At 37.8% G+C, this 16,237-nt stretch overlaps 1 protein-coding gene across 6 annotated transcripts in view; it reads right to left on the bottom strand.

Moving 5' to 3' along the window:
• Positions 1-5,470: 5,470 nt before the first annotated feature.
• mitfa (melanocyte inducing transcription factor a) overlaps positions 5,471-16,237 on the bottom strand; it is a 211,086-nt gene continuing 200,319 nt past the window's right edge. For 5 of the 6 annotated variants that reach the window (XM_052017550.1, XM_052017553.1, XM_052017554.1 and 2 more), the window contains 5 exons: positions 15,007-15,078; positions 14,680-14,736; positions 14,275-14,350; positions 12,913-13,060; positions 5,471-9,258 (listed from right to left, as the gene is read on the bottom strand). In XM_052017550.1, the coding sequence (XP_051873510.1) occupies positions 8,872-9,258; positions 12,913-13,060; positions 14,275-14,350; positions 14,680-14,736; positions 15,007-15,078 (740 nt within the window). In that variant the 3' untranslated portion in view covers positions 5,471-8,871. The remainder of the gene's footprint in view (positions 9,259-12,912; positions 13,061-14,274; positions 14,351-14,679; positions 14,737-15,006; positions 15,079-16,237) is intronic. The other variant, XM_052017552.1, reaches the window with a different exon arrangement.

Here is a 16,237-nt window from a genome sequence, read left to right as displayed (position 1 = left end):
CTGATGGGATTATACTGCAGACCCCCCCCCCCCCCCCCCCCCCCCCCATGGCTACATTGAGGAACAGATATACAGGCAGATTAGGGAAAGGTGTAAAAACAACAGGGTTGCTGTATGGGGTGACTTCAACTTCCCTAATATAGACTGGGACCTCCTTAGTGCAAGAGGTATAGATGGGGCAGAATTTGTTAGGTGCATCCAGAAGGGTTTCTCAATATGTAGATAGTCCAACAAGAGGAGGGGCCATACTGGACCTGCTGTTGGGTAATGAGCCTGGTCAGGTGACTGACCTTTGGTTGGGAGAACAGTTAGGGAACAGTGATCATAACTCATTAAATTTTAAGATAGCTATTGATAAGGATAAGAATGGACCTTGCAGGAGAGTTTTAAAATGGGGTAGGGCAAATTACGAGAGTATCAGGTAGGAACTAGGGAGAGTTAATTGGGAACAGCTGTTTTTGGGCAAGTCCACATCTGTCATGTGGAGGGTGTTTAAAGACCAACTGCACAGAGTACAGGGCAGGTATGTTCCAGTAAGACGGAAGGACAAGGAATGGCAAGGTAAGAGAACCCTTGGATAACAAGAGAGATGGTGAATTTAGTCAAGAAGAAAAAGGAAACGTATGTAAGATTTAGGAAACTAAAATCAGACTGATCCCTTGAGAACTATATGAAGCCAGAAAAGAACTTGAAGGGAATTAGGAAAGCCAGAAGGGGCTTTGAATCAGGTTGCCCCCTCAGCCTCTGATGCTCCAGAGAAAACAACCTTTTGTCCAATCTCTGACTCACTTCCCAAATGCATTAATTTTATCTTGCAATTAGTTACAAGAATCCTAAAATGCTTACATTCTACATTTGTAAGATAAGCTTGTCATCTGTCCCATACCCCACAAGGATGTGTGGGAGATGAAAATGATTCATGAATTGAGTCGGTTAATGTTTTGTTTTTAAGTTTATTTTACTGGAGCAACTAAATCACCTTGTTTTGTATTATGATTTTATAAACAGTGAATAGTCACTGTTAGTAGTTTAAACTATAATTGCTGATAATAGCTAGTAAATGCTTATCACAGTTGAATGTTTCTCCAGGATGACCTGTCAGTGAGAGAAGATGAGAGATTTACCCATTGAACATAGTAGATTTGATGTGGATAACTATGCATCACATTTCCTGAGCATTGAGGTGAGTGTCAGCAGTGAGATGAAAAAAAATCAGAGGTCATGATATACAAGAGGTGGAAGTGGGGAGCGGTATGATTGAGACCTTTTAGCAAGACAAGTAATGAAAGGTAACAAATTGTAAAGTTCAGATTTAGTTGATAAGTAAAAATATTCACGTTGTTAGGCTTGGTTAGCTCAATAAAGCATTGTTTCCTGTGGTAACTACTGTGACACTTGATTAAATCTGATGTTGCCTTTCCTGTAGGTCCATTCATCCTGAATTCCTCCAATTCCCCTTCACGTGGTATCCTTTTAAGTAGGGCTATGATCACATAACTTAGGAACATACCACACCTGCTGCACAATCTGGAGACCTGAGACTCAGAAGCTAAAATTACTTAGTAGAATCCAGTGGCACTGAGAAAGTTCAAATGAGTTCTGGATTTCCCCAACCAAGCAATGCTTCACCCCATCAACCCACACCCCCACCCCCATTCCATGCTGCTTCAGGGGAATTACTCTGAATTTATACAAAGATATGTTGTGGTCGTGCTTGTACCAGCACTAAACAGAATGCATCCTTTGTCCTGCTCGACAAAAGTTCTCTGTCTGGTGGCATTGGACGTGGACTGTCTCACACTCTCTGTCTCATTTCTCTAGTTTCAGTTCTGCTGCCATGTAAAAACATGAAAATAAGATGAAAAGACAAGAACTAAGTAGTTATAAACTTAGAATATAAAAAAAATAAGCACACATCTGTTAAAAACTCAAATACAAAGGAAAGAATTTTCTTCAATATCTTAAAGCAACTCATCAGCAACTAAATGTTTGCACTGCCCAAAGTGGCACCAACACACAATCCCTATTGCTGGTTAGCTCCTCCAAGCCATGCCTAGCTGCTCTTAATTAATCCATTTATTTTAAATAAATTAACCCATCTGTTAAGATCGTGAGCAGAGGGGAGGTAACTAAAGAATGTTAAGTATCTTTTCCTTCATCAGTTACAGGTAATTTTGCAGTTGATTTAACATAAAAGAAACAAACTTCCTGTCTGAATCTAACGGGATTTTTGCACTTTCTCTCCATATATTTCTCTTCACTCTACTTTGCCAGAAAGCTGATATTCAAATGCTTATCATAATTTACTTTGTGAAAGGAATTCAGATCTGCTGCCTTCCAAAATCAGAATGCTGGACACAATGTTCTTACCTTCAATCCTTTATCCCTCATACTTCCTAACTTTTCCTTGGATGCTGCTGGGACAGATAGCAAGGCCAACCGAAGTGAGAGAGATATTCAGAACTATTCCTTTATCTGTCTGCTGTGCTTTGATAATCTGTGGTCATGCTTGTGTTCAACCATCCTTTCCATCAGACAATGGAAGATGTTGATTTGGAGAAAAGAGCAGCTGTCTCCTCTCTCATTAGTGGAATATCCTCTCCCCTATAAAAACAGGCTGGGGATATTCGGCAAGTCAGGCAACATCTGTGATGAGAGAAACGATTAACATTTCAGGCTGATGACATTTCTTAAGAACTAGGAAAATTGGAAAACAGGCCTGCTTTAAGTTGCAGAAAACAATGGAAAGTGATGGGGTGAAGTCCAAGAGAGATTTAAGTAGTGAAGCTTGTTCATTGTAAATGATATGTCTGGAGGAGATGTAAAAGAAGGAGCTGAAATGGGGAAGGAGGATAGAGGGGAAATACTGAAATACAAAACTGCAGTTGCTGGAAATCTGAAGTAAAAGAAAATGCTGAAAATAAAGCCCCCAGGTCAGGCAGCATCTGTGGAGAAAGAGGAACTCAGTTAACATCACAGGTTGCTGACCATCCACTGGAATTGGCCACTTCTGATACAAACTGGACAGGCTGTTGATGTAAAATTGTTGAATTGAAAAGCAAAAAAAACTGCAGAAGCAGGAACTGAAATGAAAAGAGAAAACATTGGGGTTATTCTGCAGGTCATGTTCTATCCGTGGAGACAGAAATAGAGTTAATGTGTCAGGTAACCTTCTAGCCATTAGTTCTAGCCATTAGTTCTAGATTCTTCCGCAAGATGAAACATCCTCGCTGTATTCGGCCTATCAAGATCTCTCAAGCTTCAAGATTGTAACTGCTACTGAAAATTGATTCACAGATGAAATGGAGAGTGCTGGATCCAGCTGTTTGAAACTGTCATCTCTGAAAGTGTCACATTAGCATCATGTTACAAGACCAAGCCGTCAAGGACTACCCTCTCATCGCTCTACTGCAGAGCACAAAGAGTCAACTAACTCCAGTGATCCTGGTCCTCAGGAAAAGAAGGTATTCATATTTGCCTTTTTGTTGTAAGTAAGTAGACATGGTGAACTAAACATTTTGTATTAATGTACCAACAGATGAGACTCCAAGCAATGCCTGAGATATTAAGTGAAAGAAGCAGTGATCTCAACAACCAGAGGTACTGATTAGCTCTTGATTGAGTGGCTCTTCAGTTTCCCCAGTGGGTTGATAAATTACCCTGCTTACAGTAGAACTGAATTCTATTTCATTCTTGAAAGTGCTTCATGAGTGAAATGTTTTTCAGCTGCAGAAGAATAATGTGTGTTTTTGAGTGCTTAGAGTATTTAATTGTATCAATTTAAAGCAAATATAAGCAATTTCCCCAGCAGGGCATCAAAAAAGGAACACATGATTTGGAAAAGGCTTACGAAGTAACATGTACAAGTGAATGCTTCTGAAGGACAATATTTAATTAGCTTATCAAGCTATCATAGGAATATACAGCACAGAAAGGAGCCATTCGGGCCATCATGTCCTGGGTGCATTTTTACATTTGATTCAGCTCTCAGATTTGTTTACAGTCTTGCAACAAGGCAGAGTTTGGTATAATGAAGGAGAATATTAGTTGATGACTGGAAAAACCAAATTGCTAGAGGAACTTTGGCAGGTCAGGCAGCATCGATGGAGACAGAGGGATAGTTAACAATTGAGACCCTGCATCAGGCCCCATATCCCTCTGTCTCCACAGATGCTGTTGACCTGCTGAGTTCCTCCAGTAGTTTGTTTTTTTGCTCCTAGTTCCAGCATCTGCAGTGCCTCTGAAAATTGGTTGATGTTGCTTATCAGAGCCACTGTCAGATGAGCATTGCTGTTTTCATTAGCAAATGAAAAGTGGAATATTCTTTGTCTACCATGATGGAGATCTTCCTCTGGATAAAGGAAATTGGCCCTAATCAGGAGTTCCCAAATATTAGACTTCCAGATGGTATGGTGGCAGATTATTCATGGAAATTTAAGGAAACAACCCAACTATCAGACTGTAACTTTAATCACGTGGAGTGTCAACCGAGCACATCCAGAGTGAGTCACACTTGTGTGTTTGATGAGAGTTCAGTGTCATTAGTACTGATTAGTGTTGTTCCTCTGATAATGCTTCTTTTGGAGTGTTGTTGGTTAAATTAGTCCATGCTGTCCTAGCAATGCCTGATATTGGGTACTCCCAAATAGGTTTTAACAGTACTGTACTGTGTTCCTATCCCTGCAATTCCCACAGTATCACCCTTCGCTACCCATATCCCAATTGCCCTGCATCCTGAATCCATGGATTGCTGACCACTCACTAGAACTTCCCAACGAGGCACAATTTCCTCATCTCAACAAGGCACTACCAATAACCAGCAGAACTCCAATGCAGTAATCTGCTTCCCAGTCTTCTTCAGGCTCTTGACCATACCATTCTCCCCTCCTCCCCCCCCCCCCCCCCCCCCCACCACCCCCCCAACACACACACACATCAACCCACGTAACCTATTTGTGGTCCAGGATATTGTGTTTGGCTATGTGCACTCCAGTATGTGAAGGACATTGTCGAATGACTCTTCAAAATATCTTGGACACTGCGATGTTTGCAGTGTAGGGCTCTTGACAAATGTCCAGCAACTATATAGAACCCCTCTTAATCTGCTTTTGTGCCACAATGTGTTGTAATGGGTAAAAGTCTAGACAGTGAACACTGCTTTAGATTTCAGGTCTTTTTTTTAAGTGTTCAGATGGTGTGAATCCCTGCTCTTCCAATGTTTATCACTGCCATAAGGATAATTATTAGAGAGTTAAGAGGCCATGTACTGCTAGGCTGTAATATTTACATTGGCACGGTGATACTGGCATATAACTGAAAGTTGTTCTGACTTAAGGTAAACCTGAATTATATTTTCAGTTACAGTATGTGGCAAAATGAAAAAAATAGGAAAACAGAAACCCTTGAAATACCCAATACAACAATGACACAAAATAACACGAGGACGTTGATCTCTTTTGATGCCCTTTATTTAAGTGTGTTGGTAGCTATGTTATTAACCAATCTATACAATAAGAATGTAAAATTTTTTGGCCAAAAGTAAAAATTTCAAAACTTAAAAACTAACCACAGGTACTATTTCATCAAGTGTAATTTAGTGTACTTACAAATATATTTACAAATGTAACAATCAGAAGTTACAGATTCAGTTTGTTAAATGTAGTCACAATGTGTTGCTTATAATTTATGTAACAGAAGGATTTCAGAGTACAGTCTCTGAACCTGGAATCAATATAGAGGTGCTGAAGCTTTCATACCTTTCTTTGAAATGGCAACTCACTTTTTTTTTTACTGTGCTTTTTACCCTTGTGTACAATTTAAAACAATAATTAAAACTTCCTGGATTTATTGCAGTTAATTCCAGATAGATACCATAACATATGGGGAAAAAATTCTGGAGAGGAATACATTGGTGAGTGCACAAGAGTCATCATTTACACTATAGCTCTGACTTCTGACAGAATGGAGGGATCCATATATTTACCCTCTTGTACGGAAAGTATTTTTCAAGTGTGTTGTTTTCCTGACCCACAAGCATTAAAGACCATAGAATAAAAAGGGTTTTACATACTTTACAAATGCACTGTACTCAATGACACACAAGTACAGACTTCAGACTATTTTTGGAGAAAGTGTCAATTAACTTCAACTAATGTAATATTTTCATCTGGATGTTGACTCCCGGGGCAAATCAATACAAATATCTAGAAACGCTGAGTGCAGGCATTGAATACATGTTGCTGCTGTGGTTTATCACCTGGCTCTATGTAAACGGGTATCAAAAACTATTTTTATGGTTTGTTACAGGGAACAGGATAACCAGTGTAACAGTTGTATGGAATTCATAGTACATTATTTAAAAATTCACAGGATTCTTATGGCACAATAATTGCAGCATAAATTAGTCTACTAAAATTAAACCAAATATAAAGAAGATACACAACTATTAGATGTACTATATAATTATTAACCATATATAAAGCTAGCTACTACAATGAACATGCAATAGTGTTCAATAGTTAAGTAGTCAGGTACTCTTGTGGTATAAAAGACAAACAACAGCAAATAATTGTGTATCTTCTATTTATAGTGAGATCAGGTTCAAAACAGATAAGTAATCATGGTCTGTAATTTACATTCCAGTGGACAATACACAAAGTATGCTGCATCTGGCAGCAAGTGAATATCACATTACAGTACCAACTAGCTCATTAAGAGGCAGTATTTTAAGCTACTTTTCAAGAAATATAGGATTGATATTTTATTAACAATTACTATAACAGTCTCCAATCTATCAAGTGCATTCTTTATTTCAAATCACATCCCCGTAAGTGCATGGCTGTTTGTGCTTATCTTTCATTATTTAACCTATTTTTTTCCACTTGCTATTTTGAAAATGTTTAACAATTATTGCTTTTAACATAACATTATTGTATTGCATACTTTTTCCTGTCCCAGGATTTTGGCAGAACTAGGCTGAGTAGTCAATTCCCTTCAAACTAAACTTAAAAGCAGTCTCTTGAGGTTACTTACACAGAAAGGTAGCAGAAGGTCAGTAAATCTTTGAATCCTATCAGTGAAGAAGCTGGAAGCTCACATTCTGAATATAGGCAGCAAGCAACACCCACATACTAATACACAGGCCAAACCCTCACGGATTACACCCATCAGTCAGTGCATATCCAAAAGACTTAGTAATCTATTTTAAGGCACTTCATTCTGAATTCACTATATTCTGCTGCCACATTCAGTATTTCATAAATTACCTATTTAAAAATTCTTCTCTTCAACACACCTTGAGCTAGTATGAGTGTAGAACAATTACCTAGGCACAGTTCAATGCAAATACATCTAGTGAAATTGCATAGATCTACAACAAAGTAGATGATGTAGCATCATATTCCTACTCTTACAACACTGTTGTAATAAAACATGGTTAATCTGATCATTTTGAAGACCAGTTGATTGATTTGCCCTGACAAAGTTAGTCATTACTCTATCATTATTATTAATTCCAATGGTAGGGGTGAGGGGAGTTTGTCACAATACACTGTGGTAAATACCAAACATTTCTGTACATTATATTGCGTTACAAATTATATGATAGCAGAATTGTGAATGAGATTAAAGGAATTTATGGTAGGACACACAATTTATTCCAGTCAAGAGTAAGACCGTCTACATTGTTAATCATCGGTGAATTAGAAATTATTGCCTACTCAGAATAAATTGCATGCCTCAACTAAATTCCACCTCCCCAATGCCCAAAATCACACCTTGCTTCACAGTCCAGCTCATTCCAATTCCCTCACCAATGTAGTTACAGAATGCCCTGAAGTGGTCATCATTTTGACAGACATCACCAAACAATCAGCAAGATTATCTGGAATAACCTCATCAAGAGCATATGCATTATCAAATAACAATCTGATAAGCAGAAAGCTGTTTGCATTGTAGCATGCTGCAGTGCTGAAGGACTCAACATGTAAATCTACTATCATAAGAGGTATCATTAGAAGACAAAAAGGTAGATTTTCAACCACACTGCACATTTTCTTCTAATAGTTACACTCTTGCTGTTTAAAAAATAAAATAAATAGCACATCATGTTAGCTAGTTTAAGCATCACTTTAGATATACTGAACTACAATCATGTTTTTCAAACAAGTAAAGCTCTTATTTTCAAAGTTAATTTAAAAACATGTCTAAATAAGATTGTGTTTAGATATACAAAATATCCAGACATTTCACTAAAAGTCTTGCCTAGACTTCCTTAAGTGTCTATGGCCAATGCACCAAATCCTCCACTAAAAACAGACTGAAGAAATATAATGTATTGAAATAATTGAAATACTGAATACCAGTATATGCATATTCATACAACTAAATATTCAGAAGTAAAAAATAAAAATCTTGAAGGTCTAGCATGAAAACAAATCAAGTACAGGTCATGCAAAAATCAAAAATTGATTGTAAAAATGGATTAAAATATATTATTTAAGTAAAAGTTAAGAAACTGAGAAAAATATCTGAATTAAAAGATACATTGATTTTCTTTTTCTGACACAAATTTCATTTTATTAGAATAAAATCAACCAATCATGTCCCCAAAGGATTACTCCATCTTCTACTTCCTGGGTGCCTTCACTGTCTGGCTGGCTCTCTGTGGTCCTGTCTCTTTGCAGACAGATACATTTCTGCTTATCAATATTTCCATTTATTTTGATTTATTCCAATGACTTAAACTCCTTATCGACTGATAAATAGGTTTACCATCACAACACGGGTATTTATTTTACGCAAGTAAAAAAGAGAGATCTTTAAGGAAAAGTTAAGTACAGATGGAGCTTAAAAAAATGACTTTTTTTCTTGCTAACACCCATTTTCACTATCTTCCATGCTCATGCTGCTTCGCCGACTGCTTGTCTTTGAAGCGCCAGGTGACACAGATGACAGAAGAGGGTCAGTACCTTCCCCTGGGGAGAGAGTATCGTCCATCAGAATATCTTCCAGTTTGGTACTCATTTTTGTAGGAGCATTGTAGGTGCCAGGTCCAAGGTTATCACTGAAGTTGAGAGTTCCATCTGCAGGATCCAGTGTAGTACTGCAGGAAAGATCTACATGGTGCTGTAAGCCATCTCTATGGCACTCATCGATTACTGGCTCTAGTTTAATGTTCCGTCCAGAAAGATCAGATGAGCAGAGGCCAGAAGGGTTGACAAGTGGGAGTCCATGTGCACGGGCTTGCATTTCAAGTTCCTAAAAATTACACCCAAAAATCAATTTGAAAAATAGGCTAATTCAGATTTATCTACTTCCTTTAATTTAACACTATCATTAAAATACTTGGCAGAAAGTCGGTGTATTAGATTCATTGACTAAAAACAAAATGTGTGGTATTTCATTATAAAAGTTCAGTATGTTAGTGATACTTATCATCAGGTAGTCAGTTCTTATTTATAGTTTAAATTCAGGACATGCACTCAACTTCCAAAGGGCTTTAATTCTGTACCTTCCAAGCTGGGGAAGAGAAAGCTTACACTGACTGAGAGAAGGCTGCCATGGAAAAATAATAGCTCACTGAATTAAGGGAATGTTGTCACATGGATAGACATTGTTTGGAGGATGCGAAAAAAGGCAAATGATAAAGAAAAGTGAACTCTTTAAGGGCATTTAGAGGCCCCCACAATACTGTAGGTCTGGAGTCTCACTGCCAGAGGGCAATAGTAAAGGGTGGGTTTTTTTTACAACAATTTAGCACTTTCATTGTTAACATTACTCTTGCCAGCTTTTCAATGAATTGATTTAAATACTTTATCTCCTGTGATCAGATTAGAATTCCTGTTTTTGAATCAATGGGATTACCAGTTCAGGAACATGATCGCCATTGCATCATTCCCAACACCAGGCTGCTCTTCGTAATAGACCAGGTGGGCCATGCTGAGTTGGTACAAGGTTCATTAAATTATGCACATAATACAAAAGCGGGGAAGAAATATTGCAGAAAGCTTGGTTAGGTTTGGAAGAAACTGAATTGTGTTTTTTTTAAAAATGTTTTTTACTAATGCTGTCTGACAATGAGGCCTGCAGTGTTGTGGGTGATTTTAAAGGTTCAACAACAGCTGCCACAGGTTCTTGAACCAACCTGAAAAAGCCTAATGCTATCTCAGACTATATTTCCCTCAACTTGCACTAATATCATTAGATTTATTTAATTGTATAAGTTATGTATAATATGTTAATTTAAATTTGTAATCTACTGTGCTGCTGCTGCAATAAGCTAATTTTCATGACATTGATTCCCTGGGTACGTATACCCATGACAATTAACTTGAACTTGACTCCAGACCCATCATATTATGGCTACTTTCATTGCCCTCTGAAATATCCTGGCAAGTCATTCGTACTAAATCATTGAAAGGAGCCAATCAACAACTTCTCATGCGCTGCCTGGGGTGGTGGTGGAGGCTGATACGTTGGTCAAGTTCAAGAGATTGTTAGATAAGCATATGGAGGAATTTAAAATAGGGGGATATGTGGGAAGAAGGGGTTAGTTAGTCTTAGATGTGGTTTAAAAGTCGGCACAACATGGTGGGCCGAAGGGCCTGTATTGTGCTATATTGTTCTATGGTTCAACTAGGGAGATGCTATGCATGCTGGATAGATAGCAATGTCCAAAATCTATGAGAAAATTATAAAAAAAATCCCAATTTATGATAATTCTCTCAGTTCCTCACTTTGGATTGCAAATGTGAGAATCCCCAAAGCAAAACTCTGCAGAATTTTATTTGACCCAAGTTTTCATTCTGAATTGTTTTTGCATTGTGTACGTCTTAGGCATCCTGTTGTACAACTATGAAAGCATATGGAAAAGTTGAAGTACAATTTGATTAGGATACAACCAGAAATGACAGATGGCAGAATGATAACATTTTAACAAATGGATTGAAGGAGGTATATTAACAGGTGAGAACATTTCAACATTCAAATAACCGTCAAATGCATTGATTTCTGCAAAAGTAGAAATAGCCTGGAGAAATAGGGATCTTCTGTTTACTTGACAGCTTTGGCAGATAAGGCAAAGGAGAATCCCAAGAGATTCTATAAGTATATTAAGAGTAAAATGATAACTAGGGAGAGAATAGGGACCTATGTGTGGAGCAACGGGAGATGGGCAAGGTTTTAAGTTAATATTTATGGTCTGTTATTACCATGGAGAAGGTCATGGAAGCTAGGGAATTCAAGGAAGAGAAGAGTGATGTCTTGAAATGTATCCACATTACAAAAGAGGAGGCACTGCCTGTCTTAAAGCACATAAAGATGTGGATAAATTCCTGGAGCCTGACCAAGTATATTGTAGGACATTGTGGGAAGGTGTGGAAGAAATTGCAGGGGCCCTGGCAAATATATTTGTACCATCGCTAGCCATGGGTGAGGTACTGGAAGACTGTCAGGTGACTATTTCTGTGCCTTTAGTTTAGAAGGGCTACAAGGACAAGGCAGGAAACTGCAGGCTGATGAGCCTAACATCAGTAGTGGAAAAGTTACTGGAGGGGATTCTGAGAGACAGGATCTACCTGCATTTGGAAAGGCAAGGACTGATTAGGGATAGTCAGCACGGCTTTGTGCGTGGGAAATTGTGCCTCATGAATTTGATTGAGTTTTTTTTTTGAAGAGGGGACTGAGAGGATTGATGGGGGCAAGGGTGGGAGATGTTGTCTACATGGACTTTAGCAAGGCCTTTGACAAGATCCCACATGGTAGGCCTGATCACATGGGATCCAGGTGTGAGCTAACTAATTGGATACAAAGTTAGCTTGGTGGAATGAGTCAGAGGGTGGCAGTGGAGGGTTGTTTATCAGATTGGAGTACTGTGACCAGCGGTGTGCTGCAGGGATCAGTGCTGGATCCACTGTTGTTTGTCATCTGTATTAATGATTTGGATGAGATGTAGTTAAATTGGTGGTATAATGGACAGTGAAGTAGGTTGTCTAAGATTAAAGCAAGATCTAGATCAACTGAGAAGTGGGCCAAGGAAGGTCAAATGTAATTTAACTAAGTGCGAAGCATTGCATTTTGGCAAGTTAAACCAGGGCAGGGCCTACACAGTAAATGGCAGGGCCCTGGAAAGTGTTGTAGAACAGAGAGACCTAGGAGTTCCCTGAAAGTGGTGACGTGGATAGACAAGGTGGTGAAGAAGGCATTTGGCACAATTGCCTTTATTGGTCAGGGCATTGAGTACAAGGGTTGGGATGTCATGTTACAACTATACAAGAGGTTGGTGAGAAGACACTTGGAGTATTGTGTAAAGTTCTGGTCACCTCGCAATAGGAAGGAAGTCATTAAGCTGGAAAGGGTGCAGAAGAGATTCACAAGGATGTTACCGGGACTGGAGGGCTTGAGTTATAAGGAGAGACTGGATAGGCAGAGACTTTATCCCCCCTGGAGAGGAGGAGGCTGAGGAGTGACCTTAAAGAGGTATATAAAATCATTAGGGGTGTAGATAAGGTGGATGGTCACAGTCTTTTTCCCAGGGTAGGGGAGTCTAAAACTACAGGATGTTGATTTAAGGTGAGAGGGCAAAGATTGAAAGGGGACCTGAAGGGCAATTTTTTCATTCAGTGTGGTGGGTATGTGGAATGAGCTGCCAGTGGAAGTGGTACAGGCAGGTATTATTACAATGTTTAAAAGACATTTGTACATGGATAGAAAAAGGTTAAGAGGGATACGGGCCAAACAAAGGCAAATGTGACTGGCTCAAGTAGGCAACTTGATTGGCACGTTCGAGTTGGGCAGAAGGGCCTGTTTCTGTGCTGTGTGACTCTGACTCTATGACTAGGGATGGTTACTAGCATCGACAGTGGGAAATACATGTGGGAAGGAATAAATATTTTACAAGTAATCTCAGCTAACCTGTATTCTCAGTAGTAAGTGTCGATTGGCATGCTCCAGTTTCTTCTGCCGTGACTCAAAGTCTTTTGCTCTGTGCTGTTCTTTCTGAAGCCGCCTGATATAATCCACAGATGCCTTCAGAATAGTTCCTTTGTTCCAGCGCATATCTCTATTAAAATGTTCAAAAGATGTTAGACAGAATTTGCCTAAGGCAAATTTGGAGCAGAACAAAATTTAGCATCATTAAGTTGTGCTAGATTTTACTAACTGTAAACAACACAGCTGTTGGAAAGGAAAGACATGCCAATTTCAAACTTAGCTGCAATGATGATTGGAAAAGGAAAACAATGAAGTGCCTGGCTTAATATATCAAAGTGTAGTAATCGGCAGTAAATTACATTTTATACCAAAGCTATTGTAGTACTTTCTTTGTTCTCATTGCACAAGACTGAAATCATCTCACAGAATGCTATTACACTGTATATGATGTTTATTTCCCAAATGTTTATTAGAAAAATATTGACAAAGGTACACTATTTCATCAATACAGATATGCTTCCAAATCATCGACTTCACAACTGTTGATCTACAACATCTAATAATACATAAAATGGGTCGCCCTGTACTGGTACTTTGGTTTTCAATCAGGCCCGTGTCCAACTATTTGGACCCTGCTTAAGAGCACAAATAAGTTCCGACTCCTTCATGTCTGCAGCAACCAAGTTCTTTCTTATCCTACCTGACATGGATTTTGTAGCAATAATCCAGAAAATATTTATGACACAAGTCAAAATCAGTTTTTAGTAAGTATGCCATGTGAACAACACAGGCTCTGTCTAGTAGTGATGGTTTGTAAAGTTCACAACAAATAGATGTTCCAGTAGAGGAAGAGTTCAATAGCGTACTGACTCAATGTTATATCATGCTTTGTCAGGCATCAAATAAAGTTAAAGTCTTTTCCAAAAAACAATTCACAACTCAATTAGCTGAATGTCAGTTTGAATTGAGAGTCATTGTTCAAAGTCTGGCAAGATTCACATAATGTTTACTTCAACTTTATACTTAAAGTATTACATTTTAGTAAAATGGGAAGCTTGTATGAGACTTGAGGCCTGTGTACAGAACCTACCATACTGTTGAACAACAAACGGCACTGCTTTCAATGGGCATATTGCTGCTGTCACAGACTAGATGGACATTACACAGTCAAAATAAAATACTCAATTAAGGTATGGTAAAGATTTATTCTATCCAAAAAATGACTTAGACAATTGAATCAGTAAATGTGCTAGTGATATTCAAAATTGTTAACAGTTATCAGCTAAAATGGTCAATGAATTATTAAGAATAAAGTGTGAAGAATTTAACAGAAGTTGTACTTACGGATCATTAGACTTCGGAATTAATGTGCCCAGTTCCTTTATACGATCATTAATATTGAATCTCCTCCTCCTCTCAACTTGAAGAATAAAAAGCAAAGCTTAGTCCAGAGGACAAAAAATGTGTTCAGATACAATAAATTCAACTGTCCTTGAGTATGACAATGAAGAAACATTGGAAGGTTCAACAAGAATATTAGCTGCAGGCTTGTCCACTACATTGCACAGGTTCTGATATCTTTTGGGTTATCTCAAGGAGACGACAAGGAGGTGTCCTTGTCAAGCCTCTCCACCAAGGAAAGAATTGATAACTATTTTTTTAAAGTTAAGCACATTCCCCTTTTAGGTATAATATACTTATGACTGCTTTGAAATTTAACAGTAAAATGTAATTAGATCGAAAACATACTCAAGTTGTGATTGTCCTTCTTCTGCCGTTCTTTCGCAAGTGCTCTAGCTTCAGCTTCTGTAAACAAAAACATCAAGTATGGAACCAATGGTCTTTGAAAAGCCAACCATTTCCTTTTGTTTTAAATTCTAACAAAGTTTGATTCACATTGGCAAAAGTGCATCAAATAAGTCTCCACTACACGATAAAATGTACATGTTCTTAAAAGCTTAACAGATAATACCACTTGTGTTAAAATGTTACCAGCAATACTTCCTGATCATACACAAACAATAATTGTTGTGAAGTGTTGAATGATTGAAATAAATTCTGTGCATCAGAACTTGCCTGGTAATAGAGCATTATGCATTTTCATAGAGGGACTTTTAAAATGGAGTTCCATGCCTGCAACCATTGATTCTGTGAATTATATATAGAAAACAATTTATACTACAAGTAACATTTTGTTATTTGAATAATATAGGGCTATTTTAGCAATCTATACCGAATGAAGCAGTGAGGTGGGACACTTTGGTAACATAGTTGGACAGTATTGCTACCAATTCCCTACTGTGATTTATTATTACTTTTTAAATCATTTTTCTACATATAAATTGTAGTGTTGTGCTAATGTTCACAACATTGAATATTTCTAATTTAAGGTCTATTTTAGTGTAATAATGAATTGTACAATTATTTTATCAAGAAAAATATTGTAGGTAAAGGAGCTAAGGAAACATTACTGTTTCTGAAACCATTACAGTTCCCTAGACCATTGCTTCATTTATAAAGTGATAATCTTAAAGGTACATTGTAAATGCAAAACTTTTAAACGTTCTGACAGACTCTTAATTAACATAGAATCCTCATAATCTGTATGTTTTTGATTACTTTGATTAGCCACGTGCACAAGGGAATGTTCAAAGTTACTAATGTTCTCCTCTGTGCATTTAAATGATCAGCAAATGCCCTCAAGATCCAAATAGCTGCAGCTCACTAGAATTATTCAGATGCGGCCCTAATCACAATTTCAAAGGTGTCTAAGATCTTTGACCTTTAAGTGCACTGAAGAAAGCAGAGCTAAATAAACTTCTCCCCATCTCATCCTTTCATAAATGGCTTGTTCAGAGTCCAGCGCACCAGAATGTGCACATAATGCACATTAAGTTTGATACAAAATGCTGAGGAAGAAAAACTTTGATGGGTTTCAATTAGAAATCAAATCATAGCAAGAGCAAGTGATAATGCTATTCTAACTTGATATATCATTGCCGACTTTTGGTATATTAAACAACAATAAAGCTTGTTTTAAAGATTGAGTGATTCAGCAATGGACTAAATTTGCTTTATTTTCTGAAATTCTGTGGCATCGGGCAAACCCTTAATGCATGAATTATGGACCTTGCATTTTGCTGAATTAACACATTGGAAAAGCTATACACATCACTTCCATGACACTTCTTAACTAATTTCATCCACTACTTCTGCATTTGCTTTACGTTAGCTTTTATTTATCTTACACTATTTGTTAACAAACCATCTGATAAGATATCATCAACATGGACAAATTCCATTCATG

The sequence above is a fragment of the Pristis pectinata genome, chromosome 6, assembly GCF_009764475.1.
Source record: "Pristis pectinata isolate sPriPec2 chromosome 6, sPriPec2.1.pri, whole genome shotgun sequence".
Taxonomy (NCBI): domain Eukaryota; kingdom Metazoa; phylum Chordata; class Chondrichthyes; order Rhinopristiformes; family Pristidae; genus Pristis; species Pristis pectinata.
The sequence above is the reverse complement of the archived record's forward strand: the minus strand, read 5'-3'. Positions and strand labels throughout refer to the sequence as shown.